This window comes from Phlebotomus papatasi, chromosome 3, assembly GCF_024763615.1.
Source record: "Phlebotomus papatasi isolate M1 chromosome 3, Ppap_2.1, whole genome shotgun sequence".
Taxonomy (NCBI): domain Eukaryota; kingdom Metazoa; phylum Arthropoda; class Insecta; order Diptera; family Psychodidae; genus Phlebotomus; species Phlebotomus papatasi.
Genome location: NC_077224.1, coordinates 90,207,228 through 90,234,448, shown reverse-complemented (window position 1 = coordinate 90,234,448; position 27,221 = coordinate 90,207,228). Strand labels below are relative to the sequence as shown.

The 27,221-nt window shown below is 31.4% G+C and overlaps 1 protein-coding gene across 1 annotated transcript; it reads right to left on the bottom strand.

Annotated features, from left to right (window-relative positions):
* Window positions 1–1,055: 1,055 nt before the first annotated feature.
* LOC129808105 (uncharacterized) lies at window positions 1,056–25,987 on the bottom strand. The gene is made up of 13 exons (XM_055857819.1): window positions 25,453–25,987; window positions 24,328–24,475; window positions 23,071–23,712; window positions 15,244–15,347; window positions 10,903–11,114; window positions 9,826–10,460; window positions 9,594–9,751; window positions 9,406–9,527; window positions 9,276–9,339; window positions 7,968–8,150; window positions 1,950–2,045; window positions 1,787–1,874; window positions 1,056–1,721 (listed from the first exon to the last, which is right to left on the bottom strand). Exons 1-13 carry the CDS (start codon window positions 25,565–25,567, stop codon window positions 1,676–1,678), a joined length of 2,613 nt encoding a protein of 870 aa, XP_055713794.1. The 5' UTR covers window positions 25,568–25,987; the 3' UTR covers window positions 1,056–1,675.
* Window positions 25,988–27,221: the final 1,234 nt, after the last annotated feature.

Below are 27,221 nucleotides of genomic sequence, written 5' to 3'. Positions count from 1 at the left end.
TAATATCCAAGCCATGAGTTCCATGAGCTCGAACATTTCGTAAAGCATAGGACACTGTGCTGCTACTTTTTGATACAAAAGCGTTCTGTAAAGGAATTCTATAACAATATAGGGTAAGTGTGCCAAATTTTGGCATAGTTGCATGCAAGCACCAAAGTCTCAAATTTGAAATGTAATATCTTTAATAGAAATTGATTTTTTTCATTCCTTCTACTTTAGGAGTGTTGTTTAGAACCTTGTAGACAGATTATCGTCTTTAACTACTTTAAAATCGTTCTTAATACATTTTAAAATGAAGAAAAATGTAGACACAGCTTTGGTACTCTATTTCGGCCACCTTCATTCTCATAGTTCCTTGGCCTTAGGGAATTCTTCCAATGTCTTTTTCATGTAATTTCGTTTGTCAAAGCTACATTTTTTGTTATTCTTTTGCATTGTATAATCTCTAGAATATGTAAAAACTAAAAAATCATGGAAATTCGAAGAACAAAAAAGGTGGCCGGAATTGCAAGCTGGCCGGAATTTGGCACACTTACCTTAACAATGTTATCATATGACAAATTTTCGTGGTTAAATTCGGGATCAATTGGTCATTATATGCAACTTTATGAAGCTCTCTTGATATAAATCACATTTTCAAATAGTTTTGCTGAATTTAACACATCAAAAATTCTAAATTTGTCATATATCATTATAATACTGTTACAGAATTTCTCTATTGCACTGTTTCAGTGTAATTTACAGTATCATCGCAAAATTCATGAAACACACAGAAATTCTGACTATAATAAAAGATGAAAGTATTTAGAAAATTATAGGTATTTTATAATGAGCAACTGGAATATTTTCTCCATCAAAAAGTATATTAAAATTGCAAGGAGATTCTAAGAGTCGTTTAAATTTCGAGTACTCACAAGAGTAATTAACCAAAGGAAAATACTAAACGTATTGTTTTCTTTTTTTTGCATTTCACCTGCATTCCTATATTTTTAGCAACCAAAATCTAAAAAGGTTAAACTGATCTTTGCAACAAGATAAAAATCAAAAGAAAAATATTTTCAGACACATATTCTTTTCCTTTATTTTAGAATTACACAATAACTTTTTTTTTACACTTGGCTGTTTTATTTATTTTTTCTTACAAAGCTGTGTTAATTGTTGTTTTTGTCTCTAAACCGAAATGAAGGAGAAAGGTGTGGCTGATTCATTTTCAATCTATTTAGCATCTAAAGCTTTTTTGGAAGATTTTATTTTCATTTTGTAACGATATCTATTTCAAATATAAACTGGAGATTTATGTTGGGTTCAACGACGTAAAATACTGCTCTAAAAACATTTGAATATGACATCATTCTTTGTCTACTTTTAGAGATATGATATGGTTTAAAGATTTTTTACTTTTACATTTCTTTCAATCATAAATCTCTGTTCTGTACATTAAAATAAAACCTCCAATATTAGGTGATTTTTTTTTAAATATTTTCAACTACTATTTTGATAGTCGGAAGATAGTCTGGTATAAAAATGTTTGTTTGTCTTATTGTTAAAAAATAAGAAAATTCTCTGTGATGGCCATCTTAAAGGAGTGTCGTTTATCATTTGTATAAGTCTTTGGCTTTATGCTGTTAATTTTTGATCAATTTTACATTCATTTTTACTTTCTTCCTTTCATCGTTTAAAGGTCAACCATTTCTTTTGAATCATCTTCGTAGCGATCCCTCCTAAATAAATATAACAAAACTGATTTTGAAAAAAAGTTAAAAACAGAAAGAATTAAAAGACAAACCTCTTATTGCGATAACGCATAATCACAAGAAAAACTATGGCATTGATGATAAAGAGGCCGGCAATAATGAATGATGGAATTAGAATATCTACAAAAGAAAAGACATTATAAATTAATTATATTTCGAACAGAAGAATTTCTTTGAAAAAATAGAAAAATTAACCATAAATCATATCTGCCTTGTCCTCCATGTTGATTGGGGCTGCTCTTCTCACGTTGTACGGTAACACAAGTCCACTTCCTATAGTTTCTGCCTTATCTGAAACAGTTAATAGAGACCCATTACTCTCCTTACAGGACTCTACTGACATAACAGAAAGTATAATCTATGTTTAACCGATGTTTGCATATATATAAATTTTTCGGAAGTATAGTTTTTATCGTTTATATAATTTTTATCTGCAGGTTTCTTCTTTAAAATAGGGTAAAGGCTCATAATTTTGAACAGTCTGCTTATAAGCATCTAAAAATGGTGAAAACGTTCAACCAACTTTATGTAAACCGGTTACATTTTGAGCTTATGTCATTTGATAGGCAAATGGTGGATTTGTACATTTTTAAGGCTGTCAATGGTAAATATATAGGTGTAAAAGTGATGATAAATAACAAGAAATAATCAGTTTTTTGATAATTCATAATTTAGGTTATAATGGCAAATTACAAAAATTTGAAAGGTGGGATATTGTCCAGAGATACTGCTGGAAGGAATCGGCGTCGCTTAATTGCCAAATTTTATGGAAATTCATGAAAAGTTATACATAAAATGGTCAAATATTATAGTTATGAGGCACGAGTACATCTGAAAAACGCTACTGGTAGACCCAGGGTTTCGACACAGAAAGTCGATAACCGCATTCTAGGTATCTCTGATAGTAACCCCATGATGTTTGCTTCAAAAATTCACAGTCGGCTGGTTACAGAAGGCATACAGGCTTCAAAACCAACCGCAATTTAATGAAAGTGGTAAGAATAATTACTTGGTTTGCAGGTTTCCATTGGTAAACAAAACCAATCTGGTTAAAAGGTTGTAAATTCACTTGGAACATGCTAAAAACGTAAAAATACAACCTCTTACGCAGTTTGGTTTTGCTTACCAATGGAATCTTGCGAGCTAAGTACCTATGCTTATATTTTCTTTCATTTTGAGTTTGATTTTCGAAGCATTTGAAGCCTGTATGCCTTCTGTAACCAGCCGACTCTGAATTTTTGAAGCAAAGATCATGGGGTTACTATCAGAGATACCTAGAATGCGGTTATCGACTTTCTGAGTCGAAACACCCTGGGTCTACCAGTAGCGTTTTTCAGATGTACTCGTGCCTCATAACTATAATATTTGACCATTTTATGTATAACTTTTCATGAATTTCCATAAAATTTGGCAATTAAGCGACGCCGATTCCTTCCAGCAGTATCTCTGGACAATATCCCACCTTTCAAATTTTTGTAATTTGCCATTATAACCTAAATATGTTCCAAGTTTGAAGTGCGATATTTTCAATACTAATTGACTTTTTTTGTTACACTCTTTTTAGAAGGGTTGTTTAGAAACTTGGCTAGCTATTTATCGTCTTATATTTACTAAAATTAGTTTTAATACGTTTAAAAATGAATTGATATGTAGAGGTGAATTTGACTCTTATTTTGGACAACTTGTTTATTAATTTGGACAACTTGGCTGTAAATTTGGACAGCTAATCCGCCTCAACAGGATGCCCATTGTTCTTCATTTCATGAACCAATCTTACCAAGTCCTCTTTCTGTTTATGTAAGGGAAACGTAGAATATCACAAGAAACCCGGAAACTTTCCATATCATTCATTAAAGTGAATTGACTTCGGTACTCCAAGTACGTGTGGATTTGCTCATTCCCTGGCCTTTCCGGGTGCCTTTCAAGGCTTTTCTCACTACATCTCGTTCGTAGAGATGATGCTCCTTTGTTTCTCCAGACATTTACACAACCTTGTCATCGCAAAATCCAAAACTTCACGAAATTTCGTGAGGAAAGCACCTAAAATAAGGAGTATCACCTCACTGGTGAACCTCTTAGAAAATTTCCCATTTTTCACACGAAAAATCTAATTCACAAGGAAAATCTCACTTCAGGTCAAATGTACGAATCAACACAATATTCAATGAATATTCAATAATATCACTCAAAAAAGCGAAGAAACATTGTTTGTACTTCATCACAGCTAAATAAGACTGAAGTAAACACGAAGTTCTGTCATATTTCTCGTAAGCAATTGCTCACACTGAATTTTCAACAAAGCAATTTCAAGTCAAATCATATTCAAAATTTAACGTATTTAGTGTTAAAATCTTCCAAAAAGAACAAATATTTAGATAGAATTCATTATTCATCAAATATTGGATTAAAAATCCATAATTTTAATCAATTTATTTTTAGTGTCCAATTTTATCCTCAAAGTATCCAAAATAAGAAACTGGACAAAATTATGAGCCTTTCCCCTACATTCCAATAATTTTTCTTTGACAAAATTTAAAAAAAATCTCAGTAGGGGAAAGTACTCTCCTTTCGAACGTTCATGCCTTCGAATAATGGTAATTTTCTTTACGTTTTCCTAAGGGACTTTACACATTTCTATTAAATATTAGTTGACTTATCATCAATTGTTGATAATTCCGTGATAATTTAGTATAAATCTTTTACGAAAAACAAAAGAAATTCACATTATTCGAAGGCATGAACATTCGAAGGGAGATCACTTTCCCCTATCCTCTTTCTAATAAATTTTACCAAACGCCACAACTACTCACATTGTTAGAGATGGAAATTAAATTTGATTGAAAAGAACGCCACGAAAATAATTTTAATAAATGTCAGCAAAAAAGAGATTGTACCGTTTTAAGACTTTTAAATTATTTGATTTTTAAAACTAAAGACAACTAAATATTTATCAATAATATTTAGAATTCATATTAGTAATACACTTTTTCAAGAATATAGTAATAATAATAATAATAATATTAATAATAATAATAATAATAATAATAATAATAATAATGATAATATTGTTTCATGTCTATGTACAAGTACAACATAATGGGGCTATACATAAAATTTATTGGGATAAATAATTATGTTTAATTTTAGATTGTAACTACACTATAGTTCGGTTGGAGCAAGAAATCCTTGAGGATAAGAGAGAAATAGTTTAGGTCGCTTCATTGATTATGCAATATCATAATTGTTTTGGTGAGATACCTAATTAATTCTTATTTGTTTATTATGATTTTACTGTAATTAATGGCTTGATATTTAATATTTTGAATTCCAAATCCGGTAGTTCTAGATTTATTATTAACAATGAAAGATTTTTTTGTATTCATATTTTTATGTTTAATTCCATATAATAAGACATGTAAATAATAAAGAATTTTCATTATCGGCTAACATTTAAAATTTTTACGCAAAACAATTTATATACTCATTTTAAACGTATCGCTGATTACGTTTTATACTAAAGTAAACTGCAAATTGAATAACACAAAATATTTTAAAAAACATTTATGAATATGTATATGTGCCTTTGAGAGAGGAATGCAAATACCATAACAATTTGTTGAAAACTTATTATCAAATGCTTTGAAATAATTTTAAAGTTATAATAAATTTTAGCATCAACTCTTGTGTAGATTTATTTTTTGCAAACATAGTACCAACACGTAATCTCCCACTAATTTTCCATAAAACAGCACAAAACAGAAATTAAGGGGTGAAATTAGCCAAAATAAATCATATATACAGTAGTGTCTCTCAAATTCGGACATTGGGGACCGAAATGTCGCCCGAATTACATACTTATATTAAATATACAAAATAATAATTAAGGGAAAGCTAATATTAATTAAGGGTAGCTATTAAACTACCTTCGGACGACTCAAGCTTCGATCAATTCATTCATTTTAATATGTTTTTAATGAATTTGACTCACTATAATATTAATATTAATAGCTTGTCCGATGCTTCAAATTTCTTGACTAGAGTCGTATGGGTCAAATCCATTAGGAACATAGAAAAAAATTGAGTTGTTCGAAGCTTGAGTCGTCCGAGGAGGCGCGCTTTCCCCTATAATAAATTCCCTGAATAACCTCCAATAGGGAAAAAATCGCATCATAACTAATGGCCTCTACCTAAACACTAGAGAAATTTATGGTCATATTTGTCAGTTTTTCATACACAAGCGTAAGCAATTTGCTTCAATATGGACATAAATTTCTCTAGTATATACAAGCCATAAGAGAAGCAATGGAAATATTTGTCTGCTTTATTCCATTTCCATAATTATATGCAAGCTTTAAAAATTTCAACAAAGTTCTTATACATTTAACTGTTACTCGAATTAAAAAGTCCAATTTTAAAAGAACCAAATTAACGAGAGTCTACTGTACATCATTTTCGATACTTCATTGTGAATTTTCTTTAGCTCTTTCACGATTTATATGGAAATTCTTCAAAATCCGTACACCACTCCTAAGATAAGATCGACCCCCTTATGTTATAGGGTAAACTGGGGCACCACCAAACACTAATTTTTATTTCTAAACTACTTGAACTATCTCGACCATTCCTTCAGTGGACAAGCATCCCTATAGTGCCTATAAATTCCTATAGGTCTTATCCTCTGAAGTCGAATATCCGATTAAAAAATCGCAGTGTTTGATGGTACCCCGTGTTTGGTGGTGCCCCACTTTCCCCTAAATACAATTTATTTTTTCTATGATCGATTTTCCAGAGAATTCAATTTCATGGCCAATTGCCACGTTTTCCAAGCCTGTCACAAATAATTTATCTTTTTCAATTAAATATATATAAAAAAAAAACCAAAATGTGCCTCCAAAAGAGCCTTGCAGGAGAATAAATCCACACTTAAAGGCCATTACATACGAATTCTGGACAATAGCTTATTGTGAGTTTCTACAATAAATAATTCTGTAGTATCAATTGAATTTGAGTAGAGATAATTGATAAATTGTTCTTTTGCGAGTATATTCTGTGACTTTGTGATAAAGAATAACATCTTAGAACGTTTAACGTTATGAAGTGAAAATTGAGGAAGAAAACTACAAGAATTATATTCTCTTTGGAATTATTATTCTCTTTGGATTTTTTTCTCGCAGCCAACTTAACCCATTCCTTACCATAGTATTATACATCATACGCAAATTAAGTGATTTTAGATTATTTATTTCTGGGCAATTTTTATCCGAATTGCTGTCGAGAATGGATTTTCAGTAACTTTAGTTCTTCATTTTCTTGGGAAAATTAGTCCGACAGAGATGAAAATACATTTTGTTATTGTTTTCTTGCTTCATGGAAGGTCATGGAAAATTTTTGCTCAAAATGGAGGACGGAAAATACGACATCTCGTCGAATTTGTTAAAATTGGCCTCTTTCCTCCGTGACCGTTAAGACGTGTGTTTTACAAGGGCTCCCCGCGCCCCCCCCCCATAAAAGGTATGTTTTTTTCTTTTCAAAAAATTCATCTATTACTCTGTAGGAAACAAATCCCAAAATATGAACATTCTGTCTCAAGTATTTCTGGTACATTGACTGAATGGGTTAATGGGACCATCAATGTCCAATATTTACACGTAAAATAATGATAGTAGAGCGTTAATCCTCAAGGGTCACTGAAATGCCTCTGAGACACATTAAATACTCATCCATCGCCCCCAATCTTGCTTCAAATTCGCTTTTCGACGCTAAAAAGGCAGTCACGAAATTTTCTAATACTCTTGACGTCGGAATTATACCTAATATTTCTTTCCACTCTAATTATTAGTTGTTTGCTTACATACATACTGAATTTATGCGAGGGGAAGGCATAAAGTGAATTGTTTCTGTCGATTACATATAGAGATGAATTTACAAAATACATATATACTGTAACTGATAAGTAAAATATATTGAAAATGTGCTCTTAAAACTGAGAAAGGTTATAGTATTTTTTGGGAGTTATTTTTATCATACTAAAAACGTGGCAGATCTCTTCAAAGAAAGATTACAATATATTCTAATATATCACAATAACTCGTCAATTGTTGAAGTCATCTAACTCTTCTCACTTATTTTCTTACACTCTCATGGATAAAAAAACGATCTTATATAAAACACAATACACAAATTCTGACAATAAACATCAAAGAAAAGACTCACCAATGCAATCGGGCAGTGAGTCGTTCCACGTGTGACGCTCTGTGCACTTCAAGACGCGACTATGAACAGCTGTATCAGGAAACACGAGTGTGAAGGATGGATCACAGATGAATTTTGCGACCTCTTCACTCCTCTCCACAAGTCGAACATTTGGTGGGGTGTCCGGAGTAAGACAACCAACAGCTGAAACAGAATTAGGCCAGACTGGTGAACATCTCTTTCCCACTGACATTTTCCCACAACATTATATGAGAACATAATATTACGTGTAGAAATGCTTTAGAGACAAATCCCGTAAAAAATTAAATGAAATAAATTCTGACGGATTTGGTTTAAATTGAAGTAATGAGAGCTCCAGAGAAAATATACTTCTTTTATTGTGAGAATTTTTCTTCTTTTAATTTGAGAAAAAGAAGCTATTTCTGATGAACACAAGAAATTCTGAATTCGATTAAATTAAAATTGTTTAGGTAACCTCTCTCAGTGCCTTTTAAATCAACAGTTTTGTAGTGCCTACTGAATTGGTTTGCAATGATGTTAGACTTTCATAGTTTTTGTCACTGAGCAAAAAGGTTTTTATACTGAAATCCAGTATATTTATTTCTTTTTACAAGGAGTAGAGTCCTGTACGGAAAGGATACCTAAATTCTGGCGTATATCGTATAAAGATCACGAGTGCAAAAAATTCGCATACATATGTGAATGTAAGAAAATGGCTTCAACTTTGAAGGCCACTTGTCGGGGAGTAGATCGTAGACGTCTCAGCCTCAGCCGTAGGATAATTAAACTATATAATATGATAATTAAACTATACTTAGTATAGTATCTTGTAATATTGTAGTCTCATATCCTTGTTTCAAACATTATAGAAACTAGATATTTTGTAAGATTAAATATTTAATCACATGAGTATGTTATTCTGCATAGAAAAATGACGTTAAAATAATTGTTAATTTTTTTGTAAACCTTATTACATTAAAAACTTGTTATTTTTTGTACAAGACATGCCGAAAAAGACAATCATTATCTTTTAAGTTTTCCCAAAATTATATTCGAGAAATGTTATTAAAATAAAATAAAATGAAATAATAATAAATATAATAATATTAATTATATATAGTAATAACAATTTTATATATCTGTCTGTACAAAACCATTACTGCTACCTCTATCACCATTACATGTAATTTATTAACATAAAAAAAACGATCTACGTAGTATAACATTCTCCCTTGAAATGTAAGAAAGAGAGCAATAAAGCGTCTATGAAGTAAAAATACCCATCTAGTGGGAGCTAGAGGAACTCACCAGTGTAATGAATAAGTACACCTCTCTTGGGATAAGCCAACTTACTCGTAGATTTAACGGTTATCTGTAAAAAAAAGTAACCCTTTTATAAATTACTTGTGTCCTAAATTTTGCAGTTAAAGAAAATCACCTCAAGTTGATTTGAGTCACTTATCACAAGCCTAGGACGAAGAAGCTCAGTGCAACTACTGAAGAGAATACGATTCAGGGCAGATTCCTTGACTACAATGTAATCTCGGCAAGGATTATCGACTGAGCATGAAAGCAGAGAAACAAATTATTAAAGAAAAACTATAGCAAAAGATAGCTGTATCATACATCTTAGGGATATATCTAGCATTGTTAGGCGAATTTTCTGTCCCTCCGGAGCTGTTATCGTCCACTTGCAATCACATTCACCAACATAGAATTTGGGGTAACCGGGTGTCATAGCGAATCCTTGTATAAGTGCGGTCTTAAGAGCTGTTCTCTGGACACTAAATAAAAAAAAATTAATAATATTATAAATTTAAAGATATTGAGAGGGTTTTAATTGTTTAACTTTGAATACCTTTTATATTTTCTTCTTCCAGTGTTCCTATGCCCAGTTATGTAGTCATACTCGTCAAAATAGTAATCATCCTCCTCACTACTATCTTCCTCCTGTACTCTTGTTTTGTATTTGGTAACTATCACAGATTTTTCTGTCGAACCACCCATCTCAGTAAAATTTTCCCCAAGGCTTGCTAAAGTTGACTCAATTTCACTGAAATCCACGCCAAAAGTATTTGATCCCTCAGTAGGAAGTGCTCTAGTCGTGCTTCTTCTTATTATGTCCCACAATTGTGATCTTGTAGTATCCACAGACTCTGCATCTTCGACTTTTGTTGTATCACTTATCGGACTTTGTGTTTTTTCTGTGTCAATTGCATAATCTATCCTACTGTCTAAGTCTAAGCTATCTCTAATTGTACTATTTGTACGACCAAAAGTGGACGTTGGCTCGACTAGATTGGTCACCAAGTTTTCTTCCTTATCTCTTTCCGCTTCTAGATCGTTCTCATTGTTTTCCGAAGGACTCATGGTCGGTGGTTCGGTTGCTAAGTCACTTCCTTCATCCTTCCGGAAGTAAAATTCATCACCTATCTTTTCAATGTCGTTAAATTCGTCCACGTCTTTCGGCAATATTTTTAATTTTCGAAAATCCTGAACATAAAAAAATCATTTTTTAAATTTTTTTGCTACGAGAAGTACAATAAATTCTCATGAAATGCGTATCAATTTAATTTAATCAACATTAATTAAATCTACAGCGAATGGCACTTCAATTAATTTCTCTCAATTCTCCGTAATATTTACACTTGTATAGGTGGAGCTACATTGATATACAATTTTTTCGTATATTTCTAAAGAAACTGGGCTTTATAATAATTTAATTTAGATCCACAATTGTTTTGTCTATTTAAATTACATTACGTTGAACCCCAGTCTCCTTTAGAAATATGCGAAAGAAATCGTATATAAATGTAACCCACAGTTCAAAGCAGCCCCACCTCCCCATAAGTTTATACAATACTATATAATTAATTCCGCTCACGAACAAAGGAGAAACTACAAGTCGCTCTAAACTAAAAATTAAGTATAATACCTGGGAATAAATGTGGTGTTTCCTTGCATTATCAGGAGACAAAGTGGCTGGTACTTCTTTGAGTATCTTAAGGTTTGTGAATTGATGAAATTGTTGATCAATTGAAATTCTGGCTTCAGCTATAGGTTCGCCTTTTTTATCGTAATCATCACTCACGTTGATCTCATTTCCAATAGCTAAGTGATCTCCGCAGAATTTAGTCACACGGAAATCTGATAAAATTACAGTAAGAAAATCAGAATGTCTCACATCGAGTAATTCAAAACGAAACTTCACAAAAAGGAATAAAGAAAATGTGGGATTAATTCTCTTTCTGAATGAATATGCACGCTTCCTCAATTTCATTTTCTTTCAAGGTTTTGTGAAAGATGGAAGGAAGAAAATGAAACTCATATAGTAAAGCAAGTCAAATTTTGTTCCTCCTTCGCTATATGGTATCGATTTTCTCAGTCATAAAATTCATGGCCAAGTTAAATAGACAACCGTCTGTAACGTTTAAATGTTCACAATAAAAGAGGGAAAGAAATAAAAATGCTAAATCCTACAACAAAAACTCGGTTAGGAACATTTTTCAAAGGAAAACATAAATATAAGATGATTTGAATATTCTAATTAATATTTCTCTTACATTCTTTTAGTATATCAAAGAAAATGCGAAAAAATATTCATAATTTTAGTAATAATATCTGAAACTACAATTGCTTTGCTTTTATATTTACAATTTATCCCCTATATAATTCCTTTCGGTCTTTTATTCATAAAAATTCATCAATATCTCTGTCAACATAATAATGCATTTGAAGGATCTAGGATATAGCAAAAACGTGACGAAATTGCAACAATGCTAAATCATTCAGTATCCCTAAGGACATATTCCAGCATAAAAACCATGTACCCAGCTGTTCGATTTTAAATGCATGCCACAACTTTATCATCAATATGCTTCCAACAAGAGAACAAATTGAAATAGTTTCAAATTTATTTAATTATTTTATTCATTTTCAAATAAAAAATATTTGATTTTTTGTGTAACTATTGTAAGAAAAATTTATGTAGCGCTACGCTATTTTCAAACCAATTTTCACTGTTATATTTTACTTCGGATGGGAATCCAAAAAAAAAAGGAACATAAGATCTAGTGAACCTAGTACTTAATATAAAATTATATTTATATTTAAATTATAATTTAGAGTATTCCCTTAATGACTGAGATAAGATTAAACTTACTTTAAACTTTCTAATAAATGAGTATGTTTTTCAAAATATAACAATAATATGATCATTAGTTTAAGGAGTTTAAATATCATTTACTCTATTGCAGCTCTAGCGTAAAGTATCCAAATTTGGAAGTTCGCATTATTAGAGTTACATCGTACACATTTTTTATGCGTAATATGAATCGTATATGTGGAAAATACATCGTACATACATATGTGTGTATATATATATAGATAGATAGATATGGAAAGGTTCAGTCGATAAAAATGGTAAAGTAATCAATAGGTCTAAAGCATGTCTAGTCAAAAAGCTTAATGTATAGCTTGCCACACCACTTATTTATTTTTTTATGAAAGTAAACTAAATTTATTGACAAAGTTAAATTTGCCAGTGTGTAATAAATGAAGACCTTAACAACACCTTCATTAGCACGACATTTAGGTTAAATTGTTTTGAAGGGAAGAAAATGGAAGGAAAATAAGACCAATCCCTTCATTCACAGGAATATTTTCCAAATGTTTGGCACGTGGCCATATCGTTTTGGTCATGTGTTTCAAAGAGGGTGAATATCTTTATCGAGAACAACAAAAATCGATTGAGATCAGAAAACACCCTCATTCATCATTCATAAATCAATCGATCGATGCGTGACTGTGAACAATAAAACTAATATCCAAAATCTTGTGGTATTATCTTTTATATAAAAATTAATCAATAGCACAGAGAAAAAGGGAAATATGTCTGGGATAATTCATTCACATCAAGGAGTGATCAAGTATAGCTATACAAATTATTAATCGCGAGTAGTAATCAACGAAAGAAACAAAATCTCACAAATATCAACATAATACTGCTTTAGTAGACCGTGAGTTCCACAATTAACCATTCCTTGTTCCTAGATTGAGAATTCGACTTTTAGAAGTGTGTTTTTTTCTTTTCTTTTTTTTGTGATATTACGGGAGAAAATCATCGTTTGGACGTAACAATGCGCAATTGTAATGTTTTTTTTTTAAATATTAAAGAACGCAAATAATATAAGAAATTATAATATTTCTCAAATTTAAAAAACTCTTATAAAAATTATCGTTTCTTAATTCTATTAGAGAAATCGTAATTTCTTACAGACTATATCCTCATTAAAAGTGAAAAATGTAATATTACACCACAAACGAGCGAATGAATACAACTTGAGGTACCGTATACCCTATTGTATATCAACTAAATATATACCGTAACCGTTCCTGCGGAAGAAGATTTACATTCGGTTTCTTATTACAGTATCTTTCTAAAGGGTGTAGATGTAGAATATAATAAATTATCGATGTTGAGTGATAAAAGCATTTCACAATATATATATAACAGTTTATGCTAAAAAACTCCAAAATTTCAGTTTATAAATTGAGGGTACTATATTGATTTTAGTGCAATATTTTGGATGTTGAACTACATTTCGTGTGAACCATGCGCAACATCACCATATGGCGAAATTCACCAAAATTGTAACATACTATTCTTATGTTGTATACTACCCATGAAAACAATTTCATGTCAGTCTATTGAACTGCAATAGATAGTAATCGATTTTATGACAAATAATTTTGAACATATGCCCTAGTAAATTTCGTTATAGATTTTATTAATCTCTTTCCAATCTGTATTCTAAATCTTTATACTATATGAAAAACAAATTATAATTCGCATATAATCTAAAAAATGCTTATTTATCTTTAGAAAACTTTCTGCATCCTCAGATTTATGGTCAAATCAAATATGGAGAATTCACTATTGAGGGCAGAAAGTGTTTCGTATATGTAACATTTGAATATTAGAAAACAGAAAATGTCATTTCTACCATGACCCAGTAACAGGCGTCAAAGCCTTCCGCCCTCGTTTCAACGTCGCAGAGATTACTATACATATTATTATTTGCAAAAAATGAAGCCACTCAAAATTCTCACGAAGATATTCTTATTTGTTCTTTTTTTAAATAATGGCGATTTTTTTAATAATTTATTCAATAAAAGTAAATAATGACAAAGCTCATATTGAATTGATATTTATCAGACACATATCATTTTCTAAATCTAATTTTACATATAAAAATTTAAGTTTTGTATATACTTATAACGCAAGAAAATAGAATACGCGCATGCCTGATAGAAATAGAATATATATTTTTTGTCCCAATTTCTGTTTAATAATTCTCTTTCAAATTTCCCAATAATTGTGATATACTATCCTTTATTGGGAAGTTTATTAAATTAATTGAGGCCTAAGTTTTCTGACTTGAGACTTGAGCTCTACTTGAAAACAAGTCTAATAATTGTTAAATTCCATGCCCATTTATACACTAATAAAAAACAGAAATTCACCCACGAGTCCATAATATTCCTGTCATGCTTGAGAGCCGAGGGAACCAAATCTCCTGCTGTTAAAATTGAAAAGGGTAAATGAGTTCAAATTTTAATCATTTCAACAAAAATCACCAAGCGATATACACACATCTGCCCCATAGACCAATTTAATCTTGTTAACAATCAATCACAAGCCATATCGAAAAAGCCAGCAATAAAATTCTACCGTGTGTTGGAAAAAAATAAAAAATAATTAGAGAAAATCCTTCAACACTTTTTCTTTTTATTTCATTTATATGATTATTATCCAATATCTTCTCGGTTTTTGATCTAAGGACTAGAAATAAGACCTTTCTGTATACTCCATGAAATGATTGAGCAAGTGATTCTTTTTATATTTAGATTCGAGAAATATGTTGCCTTTACTCTTCAAGATCGAAAAAATGTATTTTTATAATCATTAACAATAAGTTTGAGACAATAAAAATGTTTGTTGTTATTGAGTAAAATAGGCAATTTTTTCGTAGCAAAACCCTTAATTTATTAGCAGCCAAATTCATATGCTATTAAAGAAACATTAACGAAAGAATTGAACTGAATTAAGTCGATTTTATTTACAGTCAAGATAAGTTCCTTATTGAGAACCTCAATCTATGAAAAGTATGCTTGAATCAATCAATATGTGCTTCGCTAACCTTATTAAAAATGTATAGTCTAATATTAATTGGGCAACGAATATTATAAACTATGCAGAAATTAAATTGCTTACCATCCATGCAGGCATATTTGATCCTCACGATACCACTGTCCCAAATAATTCTATAAGGATGATCTGCAGCAAATACAAAGCTACAATGATTTCTTCCAGAGCATCTGCAAGACAAATGATACTCAAATTAATATTGGCGGGAAATTTTACAAATGATAAATGATTTCAGCAGTTTTAATCATTTGTCTTAATCATAATTGACCATTCCCAAAAGTACATTTTCATTTTTTGTGTAATTTATCAATATTTATGAAAAGGAAGTCCAAATCTAGCTTTTTAATTACTGTTCCACACCACTCTGTTTCTAATGCACTGTTTCATGGTAAAGCCTTGTGTTATCTGTATTTATTAATCTAAGTACCATTTATACATATTGAGAATTAAATTATATTTCCATTTCCGAGGACAGCTCCTCACGCTCCCCTTTTCTGCCAATAACACATCCAAAGGCCGTATTATTTTCAATTTCCTGAACCTTTAATGAAAATTCTAAATGTACCCTTAAAAAAATTGGACCGCCTAAGGCTCAAATCTTAAAATTAGAAGTGAATATCAAAAGGAGGACATCTGACTTTTCAGCTCATGTACGACTTTTTCGAAAAATTCATATATCATAATGTAAAAAATGCATTTAAGGAATTATTTATCTGTTTTTTCTTTATCTCTGCCTAGAAGAGAAATCAGCTCAGTCATTGTATATATTTGAGGGCAATGAAATCTTTGGTAGGGGATAGATATTGAATGGCTTCTATCCAAGTTCAAACTTAAATCCCATTTACAAACCATTCTTCGTTTCGATGAAATGGCAAAATTTGAAACAGCTCGAAAATCAGTGTATTGTGAATAAAAATAGAATTTCCGGAGAATTAGAGACTTTACCAACGATATCAAATCAAATTGAGCTCACATGTGTCAATATAAAGCACCTACACAATTTTGATGGATAATGATTTTAATAAATCATTTTTGCCATTGAAAAATTCCACCAGATTTTTCTATGGTATTTTTTTATATCTTTTTAAATAAATATTATAATATTGTTTTTTATACTCCCACGCGGCCGGCGTTTCTGAAAAAAAATGTATGGACTAATATTTTATATAATGCATATACTACTCGCCTTTGGATTATTGATTATAAAGATTTTCTTTTTTATCTTCTATTTCTAGTACATATCTCAGCATTATTCCTCATATTGTCACATTTGGTTCTACTGAGAAGTACTCTAAAAAGTAAATGCTACTCTGATGCGGAAATACTTAGACTCAACCTCGGTAAAAAAAACACTGTTGCATACTCCCACACATAAAGTAAATCAAATAAACAAAATATGCCTCACATTTACGAGTCAATTCTCATTCCCAAACACTAAAAAGTAATTTTCCAACTTGATTATCTCACATGTGAGAGATGGTAATTAGTGAGGTGGTTGTAGGCTTTACTCTTTGCGTACTGACTTATTCGTAAAAATAGAACTATTGGAGTTTCTTCCGCGATGACAAGATGCCTTTTAATATATCCAGAATCATGTGTCTTGTAAATATTTACAACAAAAAGAATTCTCCATGGATGTATCGGACCAATTCTCAAAAATATGATTCACTTATTAGGTACAATTCAGCATCATAAGTATATGTATAATTAGAACGTAGCATAAGTTGGTAAATTCTATATAAAACCTATTACATAATACACTATTTGGTTTTTTTCACAAAAATTGCTCGCAATGCCCATACATAATATTGCATAAGATATTATAAATATATTTTTGCTACATTTTGACATTAAATCCATCAAGCCCACTGAAAAGAGACCTCCAAAGTAGATTTTTTTATGTAGCCTTCCACACTAAATTTCTTAGTGGTTGTGTTTTTGTAACCCAAATCTCATCCCACCCAAATTCAGCACTATTTACCACATAAATTTGTCATAAGAAATGTACATAATTATAACATTTTAGTTATTCGAGAAAAGAAGTTTGAGATTAAGTGAGGCAAAAGAAAATCCAATTTTAAATTGATTGAATGATGATGATTACCGATCGATGTCATTTTTTTTATAAAAAAAATAAAAATCAAAACTCAGAAATTGTATACGAGATAATATTAAAAAAAATATACTATACTAAAGTGAATAAAACATTATATACAGAGATTTCATGTAAATCCTAATTACGTATTTTTAACTATTAAGTGAATAATCTCAAAAATATATATTTTTATAAAATTATATAATATTCATATTATAATATATAAAAATATTATTGTATGACAAATAATTTCTTAAAAATAAGATCCATGTTAGTATTTGTTCTCTATTGTTGAGCAATATAAATTGATAAACGTGAGAAACCAAAAAAATTGTTATCAAAACAAAATTTACAATTGTAGGACTGCATGACATACAAGGGGTTACAGAACTTTTCTATTATTTTTTATGAGACTCCTGGAGGACAGTTTAATGGAAAAAAGGAGATTTTTTCAATATGAAGCATGTATTAAAAACATAGGAAATAAATTAATTATACTCTGAAGCATACGATATTATCTGAATGAAACGCTGAAAACCAAAATACGGTGTAGTCATCACTTATGAACGTTCTACACTTATGTACTGCGTGGAGAAATATTAAGTTTTTTTTTATTTAAACGATTTAAACGAATTTCGAAAAATCATAAATTTATCGGTTTATGATGTGATCAGCAATTTTATTTTATTTTATATTAAGTAAGCTCATTATTCTTTCTTAAAAAAAAACAGGAATTTCATATCATATAGAACACGCTATTAATTTGTCGTAAATTGTGATATTTCTCTGAGAGATTTATGATCATCGTAAACATTCTGCATCATTCTCAAGTAAAGACTATAAAGTCATTAATGTAAGATCTCTGGTTAAGTCACTGTGTTTGATACATATCAAGATCAACACAAATTATTCTCTCTGGCACAATATCAAGAAAAATTCTTAAACCTTCTATTCATATTTGAAATTTCTCCACAATTCTTTGTTCTCCAGAACCCCTTTTCTACCAAGTACCGAATTGTCAGTTCTATTTTACTTTCTACTATCCCAAAAATAAAAGGGAGACCGCATTCAATACCGTGTATTTTCTTTGTTGTTTGACAAAGTTAGGGGAAAACGCATGCGTCTTAACGCACGCGAACATCTTTTGCTGGAATGTTATATACGCATTTTCTTGAAAGCCTCAAATTTACCCTCAGGAACAGCAATACTTCCCACAATCCCATAAATTTCAAGTGCTATACGGGAGAGAGATGTTTTCCCCTAACAAACAATTTTGCACTTTATTCTCAACTCTTGACACCCCTATAGACAAGAATAACGTAAACCAACAACAGACGGCAAACTCTTTCACGTTTTCAAAATTTTGAAATTTGCATAATACAACTATTAGTTCCGGTAGACAAGGAAAGTATGATGTTATAATGTGAACTATGTACAACAAAAACAGGTGATAGGAACAGGGGAGCAAAAGTGTCATATTTTGGGTCACAGCGCAAAATATTTCTTCTTCATACAATGCACTTTTTATGCCTAAAATTCATGGGAAAATTTCGGCAGGTGTTTCCTAACAAAAACGGATTTTTATCTAATTTTTGCATATAGCTACTATTCTTGCGAAACAATCCAAAACCCTCCATCCCTTTTCGTGTTTTTCTATCAGACATAAAGAAAGGAATTTGCGCTTGTCAGCAAAAGGATCCTTTTGTATTGAATATGGTGAAGATCAAAACCACCCCATTTGAAGGAAAGGCCAAAAACTAATGAAATGTTTTTAAACAAATACATGAAATTGAATTTGCTGTTGTACTTACAGTTCCATCTTCTATAGTAACATTATGTTAATGAAATAGCTTCAATTGCTTGCCTTACACAGAGTGAGCAGAATTTATGTATAATCATCCCTCTATTTTTGATCCCTAAAATAATCCATACCTTTCATGCATCTGGGACTCATTTCTGGGGTATGTCTTCACGAATCAGATAGTTTCTGAAAATTATGTCATTCTATTATGCATGCGTTCGTCCGTTCGACTGTTTGGTCACTACCATAAGACATAAGCCATTGCTAGAGCCTGGTCTAGATATATAAACTTATCGATTTAGAATCTTCGAAGAATCCCTCATAAGTCGATATTCATATTAATAACATGACCTACATTTTTACTCCACTCATCTCCTTTCTTCCAAAATCATATTTGCGATTGTTTATTTTTGGGTAGAAGTTGTCTAGGTTCCCATTTCGTCGCTGAAAATATATCTTGAATCATTTCTAATAACACATTTTTAGGGTCAAAAATTTAGAAATTTCGCATAAGACATCGCTTATTGGAAGTCAGAATGAGTTATAATTATTAAGATTTAAAGAATTCAGTCCTGTCAACTTTACTTTAAAACACCCAATTTATACATGCATTGACTAAAAATTTGATGATGTAAAAGACAACTCTGTAAAGTCTGTCTCTAATCTAAAGGCAAATCGAACCATTGAATTTATAGTCCATTTGAAGTTACAAAACGCTAACTAATTACTCAACATTAAGTCTCTTTCGTGTCCTATTATGAGCACTTCTCATATCCATGTAAATGATTTACGTAAATTAGGGTGTAAGGTAAAAATAGAAATATTATTCTAAATGTATATAAATAAAAAAGGCAGTTAGATACTCTATAAAACGGCTCAAAAATTTAGAACGTCTTTCATGAGCTAAACTCATGTAAAAAGAATAAATCGGAAGTGTGAGGAATGTGAATTATATAAACATCCCTTTTTTTGCAAGGAAATTGAAAAAATCAACATCAATTGATTAATAATTTCAAGAGTTATATTTTCACATTAAGATGCTAAAATTAGAATTAAATAAATCTCAAGGGTCTTGTGGTATAAAATAGTTGAGAAATAAATGTAACCAGCCAGATGCCCAGCATTTTGCAATAATCCATTAGGGATCACACATAAACTCAATACCATAACCCTTTTGATTAAATTTCAACAACGCACACATATGTTTCACTTAATTCTTGGAATAAGAATACATTACTACAGGTAGTCACACTATGAATTTAAAATGAGAATGTTGACCTGAAAATTCTATGAGAGGATCCCCAAAAAGGGTGATTTAACTCCAGAGGAAGAGGAACAATCGAAAACTTAACAATAGAGATATTCATACAGAAAAAAATGTGCTGGAAAAGTTAATTTTAGAATACATTAAAAACTCGTAAAATTATGTCATTGATAAATTCAATCCTCTTCTCAGCAATCTTATCATAGTGTATTTTCAACATTTTTCGAAAGCAGCAGGAATTCAATTCGATCTGCGTATAGAGGAGACCGGGGCAGAATTAGCCACGTATAGTATTAGATAGTAATATCTTATAGTCTGCCTACGAAGGAATATTGAGGAAACCACGCTTTATTCGAAGTATATACTTCCCTTCCTATTCATTAAAATATTTATCAGCCTTATACAAACATTTTTTGTGCAAATTATACGCAATGAAAAATTTCATTTGGTGGCTAATTTTATCCCGGATTCTCCTAATATATTATTCCAGTAAATCAGCGTCTTATTTTATTGTTATTTTATAGGGGGAAAATGATAGTAGTGTCACAATTAGGTAGGAAGCCCCAATACTTCTCTCCCTGGGATATCACATCTATCTCCGGAATACAAAATGTGTGCCTTCTGTTGCTAACGCAAGTGATTTAGTGAGATTCCCTTTGACTTTATCACCATCTTCAATTTATCTTTTTAAAACGACAGTATTGCAGTTGCAAGACAAGTGACGGAAGTTTGATGAACTGGAAATGATTCCTTTTGGTACATTCATGTGGTGTTTAGTACATTAATCCAACAATCCACACCCAATAGAAAGAACTCACTATGGCTAACGTGACTCACATAACTAATGATCAGTTCCATTTTAAAAAAGCTTCAAATCCTCTTTTTAATACAGAGATGTACGCGTTAGAACATCATGCTCCCTCGATTAATAATAATAATCATGCTCCCTCTAGGGAAATAACATTTAATACAGAAAAATGTGAGAAATGAAGGTTTGTAAGAAAAAAAATAAGTCACGATTTGCTATAAAAAATATCAGTTTCAGAAGTATCCAGTGGAATATGTACACTGTTAATTTTTGATAGAGAAAATTCATTAGTATATAAATTGGTTAAAATTTAGTACATCGTAAACGAGTCTAAAATTTCAAAAATACGACATAAAAAATCGCCTATTCCTCTTAAGGAGGATGCTTGAAATATGTGGCCAAAAATTATGCTTTCCGCGATAGTTTTTTTTAGAAGAAGAAAAATACCAATCTTTATGAAAATTTTAGTGTAAATTTATACATATTTTAAAGTATTTAATTACTTTAAAAAAAATAGAAAATGGCAGGCTAATGAGAAATTTGCTAGATCGCCTCGTCGCAGCAGTCCTTAGTTAGGGAAAAATGGACATTTCGTAATTCTTACGTTTTTTTTTAAATTACAGAAATAAAAGCATGTATTCGGACCTTGTTTCCATGCTTAAAAAAATGAATTTCTGAGAAAATTAAAATAGGCTCATAACAATTAATATAAATCATTTAGTAGAGAATTTAATTTTGAAGAGAATAAGCCTTAAACCATTTCAATTGGTCCAGTTTTTTTTGCTATACTTCCCGCTAATTCGATAGACATTTTTTTATTGATAATGATTTATAGATTTGGAGGCATTATTTAGTGTGTCGGGGAACTCAGTGGCGCAATAGGCAAGATCGTTGGGTCTTGGGAGGACGAGATCTCTGGCTCGACTCTCACAGTTGTGAGTTCTTCGAGTCCCGCCCGATGCAAGCAACCGAATGTCAGGAAAATACATTTTCACTGTGATAAAACGTAATAAAATGCACCTCCTCTGCCCGAAAAAAAACTCTGGGAGGATGGAAGAAGAATCCACACTGCGGTAAGGCGCTCCTGAGCGGTCTACAAATGGACTAAGCGGATTCTCCATCATGGAGTACAACAGCTTATTATTACATTGTAATAAAGTATTCCGATAATATTAATAATAATTTAGTTTATATTATTATGTAACTTAGTAAAATTGGTAAAATATCATACTTATTGGTCATTCTCTGATTCTTATCATAATCAAATTAAATATTTTGAGCATTTTTTAGTGTAATTCTTATATAGAAGAGCCTTATGTCGTACAAATCTTCTCTAATGCTACATAATCTGTTGCCAGCAAACTTTAAACACATATACCGCCAAACCAATAATAATTCTTTAAGCAGAAACCGATCAACGCGACGCCACGAATATCTAGAACCATAATCATTGCATTATTCCGAGGCAATAGGTTAAATATTGGTATTCCTGCTTACATTAACTTTGACCATATTAGAATTTTCACAGAAAACCATCCACTTCGCTACCCTTCAACTGGTGTGTTAATTAAATAAAGGGTTTACTGAAAACCCGTAGGGTAATATTTAATTGCATAAGTATGTTTTATCTATCCTACTTTTTTAGAACAACATGAACGCTCATGCGAAAGATTTCTGCACATCAATACCACATTATTAGGGCATTCATGATGGGTGGGATAGAAAATTACTGGCAATGGATTTTGTGCTCCCCTTTATGTATTTCCTTTATGATTAATATTTTATTTCATCCAAACCTCTAAAGTAGAGGCGAAACGTTTGGGGTAAATTTCGGTGGGTCAGAGAAAAAGAGACATAACAAAAGGAAAAAAAGTTTTCCCAAATCCATGGAAACCCTGTGGAAAATTGTAGGGATTGCGACTCACCTGTGGTTGAGAATCCTCCTGATGTTGTACTCATGCTCTGTTTCATTTTGCACAGCCTTATCCAACTCAATGCGATCTAGACGCGTGATTCTGTGTCTCCTTTCGCTACACTGAACCCTCTCACCTTGCCACTTTCGTGGCTTCCATCGTCTTAGTGGATCAGCAACACTTTCATTCACTGTTATATTTCTAGCACCAATTTGTACTCTTTGCACCTTCGCATCATCCCCATTAACATCACTATCAATTAGTTCAACGTCGTCCGTTAAATTGAAGCCACTAATCACATTTTCGTCCATCATCATCGTCATTTGTGACAATGATGTGGTATTTCCGGCTACGAGATATCGACGCTGTCGTGAAATATCATCATCAACTTCTCCATCAAAGTCTTCCCCGGTCAATCTCTTCAGATATTCCACCAACATTTTCTCGAGGTTCTCTTTCAGTAACACCGTGTCATCTCGACTGGCACCCACCTTCAACCCCACTTCCTCATTCTCATACATTTCCACATCATCATCGTAAACAGCATCCTCTTGATTTTCATGTGATCTCCGGAGTGTCTCTAAAAATCGCCGGCCAGCTTCTGTCTCTTCTAGTCGATAGTCGTGGCGTGGTTGCAAAAAGGCCCTCACAATTCTACAAATACCGTAAGAAAAATCAATTTATTTAAAATAAATTCACATCCACATCATTTATATATATATGTGCCAACAGAAATCAAGAAATGTTTTAAAGAGAGTCAAAGAACGGAAAAATATTACTATATTTATAAGTAAAAAATATCCAATAAGAACATAAAATTGTCCTCCAAGTTTAAAGTATTTCGCAAAATTTTTACACTGAGCAATTTCTCAATAAATTTATTGGTTCACAAACCATTTCAACGAAATTATTCTGTAAGATTTTGTAAAGGGGAAATAAAATGTCCGTGCTTCATCTAAAACCCCTACAACCACTTTAGATATTATTTATAGACTCTTTTTTTTTGTAAAAAGTTAAGTTTATATAATTCTAAATTTACAGCTCTACATAAGTGATTCATTCGAAGGAAATCTTAAGAAAAACTGAGTTTAAATAATACTACTCTTAATTCTTAGATTTTGTTTGAAATATAGAAGAAACTAAAAAAAAAATATTTTTTGTAATCATTCTTGACAAAATAAAAAATTTTAAAAAGGCATTGGATATTTAGTAAATATGCGAAAAGAAAAGTACACATTCGATTTGTTAAGAATGTCGCCTTATACTTACCGTCCCTTGGAATCAAAAAATGGGCAGTTAATTTTGTTGTCTGTGCAATTGGGAGTGAAGGTTGCTTCAAGAATAGCAATTGTTGAGTGGTGGTCATTACACGTCAACCGTATAGCTGAATCATGACATCCCCATTCTTCCACAACTTCTAAAAAATTCTCAAAAATGATATTTCATTACTAAATATATAACTAAATACATAACTATATTTTGTATTAATCATTGGAAAATGTCTAGAATAATTTTTATACTATTTGAAGGATAAAATATTACTCAAGAGAACGATATTGTAAGAAAAACATGTGAATCTACGATTTAATGAAAAACATTAAGATAACTCTGAGTACTGCACTACTTCTAATCATAATATCTCCCTCTTGACACTATCTTAAACGCTAAAATGGGAAAATATCAAAATTAAACTATTCTTTTTAGCTAATGCAATTTATATTACCCTAACAAATTTAAAATAAAAGTATTCAATGGATCAGCAAAAGTTACCAAATAAATTATTGGTGTTTTCCGACGGTTGATTCAAGTATTATCAATTCCGGTAAGCGTAGGGGGATGAGGCAGCTAAGAAAAATTTGATTCTTCCCAAAGCTTTCGGCTCAGACTCCAATTACTCAGTGGTCAAATCTGTTCTCTTCTTGTTTTGTCATACGTCTCCTTGGTTCACAGAGCATAGGATCTGGGGCACTGCACTTTTCCTTTCTAGTTATTTTCTCAATTTTTTTTAATAGGTTTTGTTCTGTATGTCTTTTTCTCGATTTCTTTGTGAGTAGTCTCATAGATAGATTTGACCATTGAGGAAGGCTTGGAGTCTGATCCAAAAGCTTTGGGAAGAATCAATTTTTTCTTAGCTGCCCCATCCCCCGACGCTTACCGGAATTGATAATACTTACCAAATAAATTTCTCTTTCATAGTCTACGAAGAGGGTGCAAAATATCAAAAAAAAAAAAAAAAAGAGGGAGACGGTGATGCACAGTGCAAAAACCAGAGGAAAACTACCATTGTATTGGGATCAAATTCAAAGTAGAACATTTAAAGTAAAAGTTACAGGATCGTTATTGTGAGAGAACCATTTTAGTATTTATGCACATTTCTTTTAGAAAAATACAAACCTATTGGTGAGAGTAGACCAAAAATAGCACTATTAACACCATCCAAAAGCCCATTCACCGTGGATTGTTGGAGGAGGAGGAGTAGTAAATAATTTAATTTCAACAGGAATTTCATTTTTCTATTGCATTATTAATTCACGGTATTTCTTCAAAAAATTCTCTGATCTTTAAATTTTTCTCCATCTCACTGTTAATCTCACGTAAAATATATGAAATGGTGGAAAAATTCGAAACTTCACTTTCAATGTGTCCATCAAGAAAAAGATTTCCAACAATAAATGAAATTGCTAACCACCCACATTTTTTCACTCAAAATATAGATTCTTTCCAACTACTTAAGCCACTTTAAAAGCACATGAACGGACATTGAAAAATTCTTTTCCGCTTACTATGAAGTTGAATATCCCCCGAAAAAAGATGCGAGTAAAATTTGGCCAAAAGAGCATTAATCCTACATGTACAAGGCAAAAAATATTCCCAATCCACGCACATCTATTCCCATTGAAAAATCTACAGCGACTGAATTGAATGGTTTTCTGCCCGTATTCAAGAGCTCTTGTGCCTGTGCCTCTGGGTTTGTGTGAGAAAGAGAGTGAGTATCATGAGACCGGCGTCTCCTGGCGCAGCTTGTAAAAGAAGTGCTCGCGCAGGATAGGGATGTTCTCTCTTAATAAAAACGCTCTACAGTAATTTCTATTATCTCACCAATTCACATGTGGAACACCAAAAAGTGATTCAATAATTGACCTAGTAATAGCGACTTCAGACATAGTTGTTTTTAAGTACAGGGTGTATACTAATTTACTAGAGGTTTCCGAATTAGAGTAATGTAGATTCATAATTCATTTTCAATTACTGGAATTCATACTCAAGTAAATATTTGTATAACTTGATTGTCCCTGTGGATCTGGATATGAATTAATAATAATTTCTTCTGTGAGCTTTTTTAAGCTGCGGTTTAAAAAAGCTAAGAAAAAAGGTTTAAAATTCTTAAACCTTTTGTAACAAACATGCGAATCTATCTAAATTAAAATATTTTCCAAGAACAAAAGATATATGTACTCACTGATAATGATCAATATTTTTGCCAAAAAGTGATTCAATAATTGACCTAGTAATAGAGACTTCAGACATAGTTGTTTTTAAGTACAGGGTGTATACTAATTTACTAGAGGTTTCCGAATTAGAGTAATGTAGATTCATAATTCATTTTCAATTACTGGAATTCATACTCAAGTAAATATTTGTATAACTTGATTGTCCCTGTGGATCTGGATATGAATTAATAATAATTTCTTCTGTGAGCTTTTTTAAGCTGCGGTTTAAAAAAGCTAAGAAAAAAGGTTTAAAATTCTTAAACCTTTTGTAACAAACATGCGAATCTATCTAAATTAAAATATTTTCCAAGAACAAAAGATATATGTACTCACTGATAATGATCAATATTTTTGCCGCTAATTGTCCTTTAGTGGCATTAACGGAATCCTTATTGCAGATTAGGTACCTTTGATCATCTATCAAAGATTCAATGCACCAAAAGTCGCTCATAGCTAAGGGACCAAACTACAAAGAGTAAAGTTCATGAGAACTAAAGAATCCTTGGAAGAGTGCATCTCAGTCAATTATAATCTGTGAGTTTGTTTACAGACAGCATTCCCTGTCCAATTCAGACACGATATTATTGTTGTGGTTATCTTACAGCAGCATCTTGTTGATTTCAGTAGCTATTAGCTGACGAAAATTTTATGGTTTTTTAAAATTATTTTTTA

Bases quoted from the DNA above. Each gene is read 5' to 3' on its own strand.
- LOC129808105 (XM_055857819.1), bottom strand. From the start codon at position 25,567: ATGAAATTCCTGTTGAAATTAAATTATTTACTACTCCTCCTCCTCCAA. The intron at 9,528-9,593 runs GTATGATACAGC...TTTCATGCTCAG, and splicing joins GCTAGATATATCCCTAAGAT to TCGATAATCCTTGCCGAGAT. The intron at 1,722-1,786 runs GTTTGTCTTTTA...ATATTTATTTAG, and splicing joins ATGCGTTATCGCAATAAGAG to GAGGGATCGCTACGAAGATG.